Source organism: Tinamus guttatus, unplaced genomic scaffold, assembly GCF_059628265.1.
Source record: "Tinamus guttatus ecotype Peru unplaced genomic scaffold, ASM5962826v1 Tinamus_guttatus_pri_ptg000025l, whole genome shotgun sequence".
Taxonomy (NCBI): Eukaryota; Metazoa; Chordata; class Aves; order Tinamiformes; family Tinamidae; genus Tinamus; species Tinamus guttatus.
The window spans coordinates 207,210-219,658 of NW_028288559.1; the positions used below are offsets into that span (position 1 = coordinate 207,210).

Below are 12,449 nucleotides of genomic sequence, written 5' to 3' on the forward strand. Positions count from 1 at the left end.
AGTTGTTAAGTTTGCTGATATAACTTGTAATCCTATGCTAGTTTTCCACACCCCTTCGTATATATGCATATATGTATGTATGTATACATAATAAATATATATTTTTATTTATTTATTTTACATAAAAATCAGCACTTGTCTGGCCTGTGAGCAGGTACTTGTGGGAAACCATTTAACTGTTCTTAACTTTCCAGTTACTCACTCCGAGGACAGAGAAACATCGATGCCAGTACAAGGGAAGCCAAAAGACCACTCTTTTCATTGATGGTTTCCCATTAGGTCAGCACAGCACAGCTGATCTAGTGGGGAGCTCTGAGTTTAACATTAACATTAACAAAAAAAAAAAAAAGACATTGTTACTATCTGCAAAGTTGAAAAATGTGATAGCAAATGGAGAAATGACTTGTATATAACCCTCAGTGGAAGATGTGTGCTGGGATATGTTAAGGCTCAACAAGAACTATGACGGAAGATGGCTGCAATTGGCTGTAAAAACAATGTCTCTACTAAATACATGATTTCGCTGTCCAGCAGAGCAACAAACATTAGTTCCCATATTCATGTGTCCTTGAGAATATGAACTGCAATGTCAGAGACTAAGCTGTCCTTTTGTGAAAAATGTTCTTCCACTGAATATTTCTGTTTGCCTAAGCAGATGCTGGTGAGAAATGTGGTGTTGTTTTCCTCCATTTTATATAATACATTTAGGATCAGTTGTGTCTGATACCTGGGGAAGTTGAAAGTTTGTCTAAATTCTAAGAAGCAACAGAAAAAGAAATGCTTGTCTCAGACTTGTCTGTTTTTCTAGTACCTGATCTAAAAGATCTGCTCTTCTATTCTAACCCCATCCTTTTCCCCAAGATGCTTTTCCTTTCACAGTAGGATTAAGGCATGGACTTGGCATGGATTCTGGCGATGAAGGAAGAGTATCAAGGTATCTGCTGGAAGGAGAAAGTGAGATCTCCTCTTGAAATGGAATGGATAGGAGGCAGGTGGATGTAGGAGGAACAGGGGTATCCAGTAAGAAAACCTGCAACAATATCTCCCATCTCTTTCCTGGGTGGAGATGGTTTTATTTTGCCTACATTGCTTGAGCTGGTTCTACAAGGGATGCTCACAAAAGCAATAAGCAGAAAGTTTAATAACGAAAAAGAAGAAGGGCAATTTCACATGTCATTTTATTAAATTGTGAAATTCATATTATGCCTTATGAAGAACAGGGAGATAAAGCGAGGTTAAAAAGGAATTAGGCATCTTAATAGAAAGTAGAACAATCAGTACCTACTAAACATTGTCACCAGCCAATGTGGGAAAAATACAATGTGCACCTGAGAATGTGGCAGCAACATCACTTCACTGAATGGTCACATCATGCAGGTGCCTTTTCTCCTTCCCTGTTCTCTCCCTAAGCATTTGCTACCACTCAGTGTCACTAATGGAAACATAGAAAGGCAAGGCTTATGTGAAGTTTGTGCTAAAACTGATTCGAAGTATGCCTAATTATTATTTAGACTTATGCTGAAAATGCTGGAAAATGTACAGGGTTTTTCTCCCTCTTCTTTAAGAGACAATAAACCAGTGGAAAAATTAAAGGCAACAGACTGAAAATTCACACACACAGAATTATGACAAAAATCTAGACTTAAAGCCCCCCAAGACAAAGATTGCTAAAATATTAGAGGATAATTTTTCCATCAATGTGACAGACACACTCAAACTGTTGCACCATGCAAAATACAAAGTTTCTTGTTGATGTTACTGAACCCTGATCTTTGTTTAGTGAGGATGATGTTCCTTCTTTCTCCTTTCTAATTGACATGACACACATCATCCACCCTACCCTGAACCCTACCTGGTTGCTAGCACAGTGGGCTGGGATTGCAGCACTTAGCCACAGACAGGCTTGAGGATCTAGGAGAGAACTGCCCTTGCACATGCCCTCAACTCCATACAACGTAAGATATCAAGTTTCTACTGAAAAACACCACTGGGTAATGAAAAGAGTAGTTTCCCGTTGGTTAATAGTTTCAATACAACCGTGACCTCAGTATGTGGTACATTTGATGTGCATGCTACATTATTTCTGTGTCCGCATCAAATGATAATAACTGTGAAGAAAATAGCTTGTAATTAACCAACCAGGGAGCCAGCAGATGGATGCAGACAGATGGGAGCACACTTGGAGGCTGTGAGACAATACTGGTCAGCATGGTGGACAATAGGCACAGCACTCTATCCATGTAAAACCCACACTCTCCACCACATTTATTGCAGAGATAAGGTTTAAGAACATATCTGAGGGCAATAAAGGAAATCACTTTTTAGATGCTTCCAACACTTCTTTGCAACGTTGGTTACATAAAGGCATGGAGCAGAACAGAAGGGAAAAATCTAAAAAATTTTTGAAAAGATGGGAAAATAATGTTGGGTGCACTAATGCAGATGAAGAGAACTATACATCTTACCTGTCTACCCAAAACCAGCAATGTGACAAAGAATATAAACAGAGAAATGGAGCCCATTGTCTTCAGGTCTTTCAGTATGCCTGGCCTACAAAATAAAAGGTTTAAATTCAGCAAGATACTCAAAAGTTGAAACAAAATTCATTTGGCACAAGAATAATGAAAATACTGCAATTTATACTGCTTTCTGGCATGCAAACTGAGACCATTTTAAATCAAGACCATTAGGAATATTCCTTATTATTTGATGAAATACAATTATTTTCATAATAAAAAAATTATTAAGTTCTAAAACAATCTGTGCAAATGTGCCTATATATTTATACTAAGATGAGAAATTCTTCTTTGCTTGTGAATGGAGACTATTTGGTGCTTATTCTGTACAGACAAATTAAAGAGTTTTTTTAAATGTAATAAATTACTTTCATAAGGGAGAGCCTGAGTGCATCTCAGGTATGTGAAGAAATGGAAGGTGGAGCACTTACTTTCTAAGATGTCTTTTTATTTCAGAAGCACAAGAGGCACCAGCTAAATCTCATATACAGTTTATTAAAACTATGCTTTGGGAAAAGATACCAGAGGTGATAAGAAACGTTCCACACTACCGATGCCACCAGAAGAACTGCCTCAGTGAAGAAGAACCTGTCTATGTATGAAAACACCAACAGATGCAAATCTTGACTAGCAAAATTAAGAACCACATGATGAATCTAACCCACTGTGTGGTTCTACATCCCACCCCACAAATATCCTTTCCACTAATGCAATGGACACAGGAATACCTGCTCTTGGTTATATTTAAATCTTTAGATCTAAGCCCCAATAAAAATATATGTTTTCCTGTTAATTTGTATCTGTTTCCACAGTCATCTTTGTGTCCTAAAGATCTTCAATAGTGTATAAAATAAGAAAAAGGACACTAAATTCTATTCTGAATATACACTTTTTTGGCATATGCACTGCTGCATATAAGACCATCACCTCTTTGTTTTAAAGATGAGATAGAAATTATATATGTCCAAAAAGTCCTTTTTCATGGCAACACTTGGAAAAAGAGGCATATTTTTTTCCTCCTATTTATTCTATAACTGTTATTTCACCAATAACAAAGACTTTTGTACTCACTGGAAATATAACATATAAATTTGCAAGCACAGCAAGAAACTTATCCAACCTGTAGTCTACATTTTTCAATAGCTGAGAGTGCATTTGTAACATTTTAAGACAGCATACTACCTCTGGGAAAGCTGATTTTCTTTGATTTGCAGCAATAATGCTTTAACAACCTTAATGATGTTCAAAATTTTTTCCTAAAGTCCTTACTGGGCAATGCCAACTAAACCATACTGTACTTCCTATTTTACATGACTGACTTACACATTTTGCCTGGACTTGTTTATTTTATTTTAATAATCTCAGGTGCAAAATTAATTTGTATATTCATATCAGCATTGTGGTGATTTTAAATTGAGACTTGTAGATTATATAGTCAAATATATATAAAAAAAGCAGTTTCAAGATGTAAGAACTAACAAAGCTTCTGCACCTCAAACACCTGTGTTTCTTTTCAACTAGTTGCAGAAAAGCTGGAATTATCAACCTACCTTTTTAGAGGACCCATTGCATACATAAATTTGCTGTATTCATCCAGCATGGATCCATGAGTGTGTAGGAGGATAACATTGTAGCCCACCAGTGCAATCAACATTATCACCATTTTCAGCTCATAATTTATCCTCAGGAAAACAGAGCAGGAAATGAGCCCTAATATGCAGCTGTATATAAAATACTGACAAAAGAAAAGTGAATGGGAAACATTCAGAATTTGGTTGTTGAGTGGTAAATCATACATAATAAAATGACTAGGCTAGTTCTAATAAAAATGGTTAACTAGTTAACTAATTAAGTATGGAATCTTTTGCAGTATGTAAAGAATCAGAGTACCAGGGAGAGTCAATATCAACTCGATATTGATATTTCATAATTTAGGCCCTTTTTCACACTTGACTAAAATTCATCCTAAAATCACTAAAACGCAGATTATGCTCCTAATTTTTCTTCCTCAGCTGTCACCCTTTGTAACTTTTTATTTGCTTATCTGCAGTAGCAAGTGCTTATGTCTGGGACACCACTGCTGGTGCTGGAAGTCTAGTGCAAGAGTCTTCTGGCAGCTTCCTCCTGTGCCTCTGTGTGGGCTGCAGTCATATTGGGGTACCATAACCACCCTTCACATATTACTGAGCGTAGGGGAAGATCAAGACCAAAGCATCTGCAGATCCAAAACCAACTATTTAATTGCCTATGCTTGCAGTGTTTGTAAACTGATGTAGTATGCACAGATCTTATGAACCTCTGAGATACATGGCTTTACCAATTCTAGAAATATGCTTTGGGGAGGAAGAATATAAAATGGTTAACACAGTCTAGGCATAATATTATCATAAAATAATTTTCATGGCACCTGTCAGGCAGAATTGTTCTGCCATATGAATCTTCAATGTTATTGTAAATAGCTTACAGATCTGCTTAAAAAAGGAAATTAAAAAACTATTTTTCAGAATCACCAAAATTAAAACCTGACTGATGGTTGCATCCATTAGTATGTCATACTGCATTTTCAGAAATTGGTGTTATTATATAAGAAGCATTTTTTTTTAACTCAGTAAGTTGTCCTACTTTTGAAATTAGTTTTCCAAAAAGCACACAAGCAAAGGACAGTCTTGAATCCAAAAGTGAATCCAAGAATCCAGCCTTCAATCCAAAAATCTTCCAAGTAGAATTAATAGTCTCTGTTTCTGCTTCATAGGAACACATAGTCCAGATGGAAAAAAAAATATTTCAACATGGGCGGATGAGTTGTAGGCCACACTTCCGAAAATGCAGGTAGTGTATATTAAAATGCAAGATTTCAGTAAGTATCATGCAGATTTAGAAACCACTCCAGAGGCAACTCTGAACAGCTACACCAGGTTAAGGAGCTTTGGGGAAAATGCTCTAAATATGTCTTTTCTATATCATGATTTTCATACATTAGTTTAAGACTCTTCTGAGCACCCAACACTGCAAAAGAATGCTTAAAATCCTTCCAGAGGATTGAAATTTCACCTTTTTAATAAAGATTTTGCAAACTGAAGTAGCCTGTGGAAGCACTGCCCTCTCAGTCCTTTTCCATCCTTCTCAGCTTGTTGGGCTAAAGCAAAACTTCTTGAAAGAAATCAGAGGAGGAACCACAAATTAACTGGCTTCAAAAGACGTGCTGTGCAGGGTGAGGGTCACTAGCAGTCTAGCCAGCTTCCGAAAAAGATGCATACTGGACACTGGAGTCAGAGCAAGTGCACAAAATAATTGGGGTCCATGGAATTACCGCAGTGTGTGTAGCAAATGAATCTGAATTTCCCTACACAGGAATTAATTACCACCCAGATGGGGAAAATCTATACCTTTTTTGTACAAGTCCGCTATTATTTCTGAGTCAATGCCCCAGATTCAAGCCTCTGTACAACCTACTGAAGAAAGAAACAGCTTCAGATTGCAGACATTGAGTTTTTCCCAAGACACTAAACTGCAGCAATATCAACCCTTATGATCTTTTCCTCAGGCTAGTGCATTTGGGCTCATCTTTTCAAACTTAAGGCCTGTGCCTATGAAGACCTTAATTTTATGAAAATAGAAAGGATTCTAACCCAATATGTCTGTGAAGAAAAAAATTGAAATCTAGGTCATTTTGGAATTCCATAGCCAAATATGATGCACTCCAAAATGGCATCTTTTAAAATTCAGTATTATGACTCTTCTCTGTTTAACACATGGAGATGGCATTTCGGTTCACAGCTAGTAGTTCAGCACAGGAGCAGATATGTATGATTCAAAATCTCCTAAGTCTAACTTCTAATAGATGGAAACCACAGAAGTTCCATAACAAAACAAAAACAAAACAAAACAAAAAAAAAAACACCAGCAAAGTCCTTGACTTCAGTAAATCTTGAAAAGGTGCAAGAAAGCAAGCAATGCAGTCAGAAAAGCTATTTTGGGAAGTGAAAGAGAGAGGGGATCAATTTGTTCCCAAGTAGCATAAAGCCTAATGTGCCTGAAACAATTAAAAAAAATCTCTTATTTATTCATTTTAGATTAAGTAGTTAGCAGATTTGTCAATGCCACTGGCCACTGTAGTGAAGTACAGGAGATTTATCTCCATAATGCAGATTAATGCAGATTTAATGCTAAAGCTAACACACACAAATCATACAATCATACAAAACACTGATTTTTACCTAAGAAAATAAACATTCTCAACAAAAGCATTCACTATTTTATTCAGTAAAGAGAGAAGATACTTATTGCCAAATTCCTGAACAGCTTTCTAAGTCAACAACTAGAAATAGTAATTTGAAAGGAATTCTCAGCTTTCTAAGCAAGTTATGAGCTCTGCAGGATACCAACAATGTATATTTGAGAGCTATTTAACAAATAAAATGGAGGAAGAATGTTAAAAGCTTTAGCCAACCTAAGCTTTACATTCATATAATTAAAAATGACATTTTTAGCATAATTGTTCTGTCATTTCATCAAAGTTCCTTTTGATGAAAAATGCATATTAGTAGTTTAACATCTAGTAGCCATCAATTTTTAGATACGTGGCAAACATATAAAGAGGTGACAAACATCTTATGCAATGGAAAATATCAGAAAGAAAACAAAGATTTTTTTTTAAGAACAACAGATTCAATCTTCATAATGCATATAATTTCTGAAAAAAAAAAAGAGCATTCAGATTTTTTTGGAGAACTTAACAACTGAACTTCTTGAAATATTTATTTTTTCAAAACTGTTAAAAAAAGGGGGGGGCGGCTGCTAACCAAAAAACAACAGAAACCGTTTATTTCTATGTGGTTGTGAGTGAGTACATATGCACCAGCTGGAAGAAGGATGGGGTCATTTCTTTCACAAACAAAACGATTTGATGCCAGAGCCTAAAGAGGATCTTAGTATCTAGCAGTCCTGGATAACCCTGGACTACTTTATAAAGCAGTTTACTTACATAAACTTGAAAGTGAGAACCTGAAACTTATGCTTTATGCTGTATCTTTAGCAGGGAGATGCTGAAAGTTTGTGATTGCTGCAGTTACTGTGACTGTTCTTTGTAGAAGCGTTCCGCACAGAAATAACATTTTGCTTCTGTATGTGCCTCAAATTGCTTAGCTTGACACAGTCAATAGCTGGTTCATGTAAAATACTTTTTTTGAATTCAGCACACACTCTTTTGGTGCCAGTGTCATCAATTCTGCATAAAGAGATAAAATAATCTCTGTTCTCCTCTCATTGCCTCCTCCTTATTTATCCAAACATTGCTGACCCTTTTTTTTTGGCACAAAATAGAACTTTTTGTGTTCAGCTGAAGGTCTTTTGTAAATCTGTTAAGAACATTGCTTTCTGGGACACAGATCCCATTTTTGCAGGAATGTCCTTTCCCCTGCACTTCAGTGCATAGCTGTGCTCCTAGTCACACTAAATCATCTCATTCCAATCGATTCAGCTCTCTGAAACCATTTATAGAGCGGTGTACAAATATCCTATTTCCTCTTCCCAGCCTACCGCTTAATAAAGTACAGTGTCAAAAGCCTGACGATCACAGCTTCAAATGCCAGGCCAGACATGGGTGAAGCCTGTCTGCAGATAGACCTCATCTCCTTGCTGACCGTCGTGAGGAGGCTTTTTCGTACATCTGATCTACACCGTGGTCACTGTGCATTTCCCCAATAACACCAGTCTCCTTGAGGGAAGGATCAGTTGTTACTATCAGGCTGTCTCCTGCTTTCTAATCTGCTGGTCATTAAGACTTCCACAAGTATTTACCTCCTTTAATTCCCCACTTCCTTCAAAGGTGGTTGCAAGTGAGACTGGAAAAAAAAAATCCAACCTTTTGGACTGTTCTTGAAAACACTTGAAAATGGGTGGGTTCAAACATAACCGGTGACAGTTGTTTTAGTGTTATTAGTGTAAATAAAGAAAGAAATATAAAAGGAACTTACCGGTAGGAAAAAGTAGTTGTTCTGTATACACCACTGTGCCTGATCACTTGAATTAGGAAAACTTGCATTTGATGAATTAAGAACTGAGGGAAAAGCTTTCACAGCATTATCCAGGAAAAACTAGAGAAAAACAACATGTAATTCATTAGCCTGTCAGCTACGTAAGGTCAAAAAAGGCAAGAGAAATGCATAAAGCCTTGCCAGTAATCATTTAACTTCAGTGTTTCACTGCAAATAGAGAAAACCAAAGGAAAGTGGCATCGCTTGATTATCTGTTCTTGCAAGCTTCAGACAAAAACAACTTTGTTAACCTGTACCTGACACTTCCTCTTTCTGTAGGAGATTCTTGCGGTTATGTTGGTCTCATGAATCAGCATACATACATCATCTAATATATGCACAACGATAAAATTGATTCAATATGGAAAATAATTCCTGGATTTGCCTCAACAGAACCCTTATTTAAATGTATGAAGAATTAAAGAAAAGATAGTAAGTCTGTAATGAAGTCAATTTATGCAGGTGCAACCTTCTCATATTAATAATGACAGTAAAATTGCTACTAATCTTATTGAAACAGAAGATTGGAAATGGTAACTCCTGGATTGTGAAATCCAGCCTCCTGTTGAAGCAAAACTGCTGCATTAAGGCCACGCACATTTAATGAGTTAGGTCTCTTGGAGCACTTATTGGGTCTCAGCACTTTAGTGACTATCAACCCTTTCTAAGTTTAACCAGATTCAATGTTTTGCTCTCGTGCTTTTAGATGCCTGCTTGTACCTCACATCAGCAGTGCTCAGGCACAGAATGAAGCATCTTAACACGGTGCAGCACGTTGACTTGATCACACCACTACCACTGTGAGACCCTCTAGCCTACTGGCATTGGCACGTTAGCCAGTTCATAATTAGAATATTTTTCCCACCCTGCTCTTCTCCAGTTTACTTCTATCCCAGCCAAAAAAATGTTCCATTCATTCTGCTTAAACAAACCAGGATCAAAATGGCTTATTGATTTGCTAACTGCACATAGTTAACCAGCAATCAAAGAACTGTATGTTCATTGGATCAATATTAGTGATGCAATGGATAATCCACAGCACTAGATAGAAAGAGCTCATGCACTCTACTAATAGCTCCTATGGTACGCTATATTAAGATCTTCCCCAAAGACTATATTAAAAAGTACCTACTACATTTTTGCTATCTACAGCAGTGGTTACATTAGTAAAACATCATGATAGCCTGGCTTGACATATTTCTTAAGCCCAGGATGTATTTTATTCCATTCTCAATATTCCTGTGTATTTTTAGTGATTCTTTGAAATTTATTTTAATGCTAAATTCTGAGGTCAGATAAATGTACCTTGGTTTACTCACATAATTCCTCCCTGCCTTATGCAACTGTGAGCTGTTCTCTTACTATTTCTTTGTAAGCAGTATCAAATATATCTGCTCTTTTTGTGAATGTGAAGTAACTGTATATAGTTTCAGAATCCCATTTCATACACTCCTTCAAAAAATAGATTATATACCATTAAAAATGCCAGTGAATAGATATTTTATTTATAGATATATAGCATGTATGTATATATATTTAAATGTATTCATCTCATAGCATTTTAATTTTGCTTTTTGAGCTTTGTACAGGACATTTCTGACATAAATGTTATTTGCATACACAGAGCGCTATATGAAATGCACTATAGTTATGAAACCTAAATAAATATAGAAAGGAATAAAAAGGATTGGAAATGTTATCATCTCCCATGAGCCAAACAGTATTTATTTCTGAATGATGTGTTTGTACTTGTCTTTCATGTCTTTCTTCAGTTATCTACATCTGCTATCACGCTTTGGAGACATATATTATTCCTCAACATAGTATTTTTTTCCAAGACAGCTCAGTGCTACTGAGCAGTCACACCTACTCAAATGACTCAAATGAAAGCAGTATTTTTTTATGAATACCAATGTTTGGCAGTGAATATTTGAGCATACTACCATTAATTTCTCATTTTAACTTCATATATTCTAGCAGCTTTTTCTTCTCTTGTGTTTTTATCATCTACAATCTTCTGTTGCAATTTTTTTTTGCCTCAGATAGTGAAAATGCCTTCTGTGCTAATATCCCCTTAAACGCAAACAATGTGGTGACAGATGTACCCCTACTCCAAATGGAATAAGCTTTTACCTGGCCAGGAGTCTGCAGGAGGCAATAACACTGTGATTTACATCTCACTAACAATGAAGTCGATTTCCTCACAAAGACACTTCAAACACATATGTATAACACCACAACACAGCAGAATCAGGGCTTCACAGCAAACAGGGGCTCACACAGTCTTGGAAGACAGGTTGCCAAGCTGAACAGGTTGAATGTCACCTTACTCAGCAAGAGGGACTGTTGATCTCCTTGTTAATCCCAAGCTAAATTTGATCCCATCGCCATTCTCTCTTCATTATCAAAATTACATGGAGAAAAAATATGTAAAGATTCTAAAGGAAAATATTAAAAAGCATCTTTGTATCCCTCCTGCTTTCCACTAGAATCCCAAATTTTAATGCCATTTCTCACTTTCCCAAGCTTCTAGGCAGAAGAGGCTGGAACACTAAGTACTTATCAAGACTACTGAGCACTCTGTGAGTAAACTAGAGGTGATGCTCAGACATGGGTAAGCTATCTTTGATGGGCAGGAAGTCATGTAGGTTCATCCTTGTTGGACGGCGAGCAATGGGAAGACAGCATGACTCGTTCTCCCCACACACTTGGAAGACACCAAAACGCCAGCAAGCGTTCTTTCCAGGTGCTAAGTGTCAAGTGTTTGCAAACCCATCTGCTAATGCATCTCTGTGCCAGGAATCATCAATGTATTCATGGCAGAATTCAGTGAAAGAAGGAGGATCTTTCAGGGATCCTGAGCACTGTTCCCTTAGACTCCATGAATCTCAGAGAATGGTGAGGCAGACTCATCTGGTCTGCCAGATGAGTCTATAGCCATCCCACTCAGCTTCCAATAAAAATATTTTTTCATGTCCTCTTTAATACAGGCCAATATCACAAAAACCCTTTATAGTTCTCCTCAGTCATTGATCGCTGCCTTATGTATCGCACCAGATTTGGTGCCATATATAAAACCCCCATTTTCTATGTGGCACCAGATCTAATCCTCAATGGAAGCAATATTAGTCATTCACTCCCTTCAGTTGGGGAGTATCTGATGCTTAGGTCACATTAGCTGTTTTTTTTTTAACTTTACCAATCATGATTACACACCCCTCAAACACTAAGACTAGATTCAGATGCCTGGTGAAACAGCTAATTTGGAATAAAATTACACCCCCACTCTATTCTAATGCCCCTTGACCATAAAGACTGAGTTTCATTTGACGTTTTGGTCTTAATTATGATTTATTAGGTGTGGGATGGTTAGACAGTTTTTATCTCCATTAAATCTTAATGGTTGCATTTTGCCTTTTCCTGCTGAAAGAGTTCATGGAAATAAATGCAGTTAATGGACTCTGCTATTAAGTACATGTTGCTTGGAGATATAATGATACTTCAGAGTCTCTCCCACAATTTGCTATTAATATTAAGGAAATGCAAATTTCACAATCATCACATTTAAAGTTTTTTTTTTTTTTTTTTTGCTAGTCAAACTACTAAGGTTTAGTTTCAAGGTGGGAATTGTACTTAAAATTATCATCTAGTGAATATCATGGAACATGATTATTTGTAATGGTGCAGTCCTCACTGACAAGGCACAAAGATGTCAAATTACAGCCTATTAAGTATTTCTGTATCATTCAGTCCACATAAAAATGGACTTGAACCAATACAATTAAAATCTTTTTATAGAAATGATGCAATGAACAAGTATTTTTTCTGCTAAAATGCCTTTTAGTAGTCTTTTAGTAGTTGAGGACCATGTTTCATGTGGGTTATACACAATAAAAGA

General features: G+C 36.6%; 1 protein-coding gene across 1 annotated transcript in view; it reads right to left on the bottom strand.

The window, feature by feature from the left end:
* ADCY2 (adenylate cyclase 2) overlaps positions 1 to 12,449 on the bottom strand; it is a 162,331-nt gene that overhangs the window by 16,989 nt on the left and 132,893 nt on the right. Inside the window, exons 17-19 of the mRNA XM_088526216.1 lie at positions 8,492 to 8,611; positions 4,067 to 4,251; positions 2,466 to 2,550 (exon numbers count right to left, since the gene is read on the bottom strand). Coding sequence (XP_088382342.1) covers positions 2,466 to 2,550; positions 4,067 to 4,251; positions 8,492 to 8,611 — 390 coding nt within the window. The remainder of the gene's footprint in view (positions 1 to 2,465; positions 2,551 to 4,066; positions 4,252 to 8,491; positions 8,612 to 12,449) is intronic.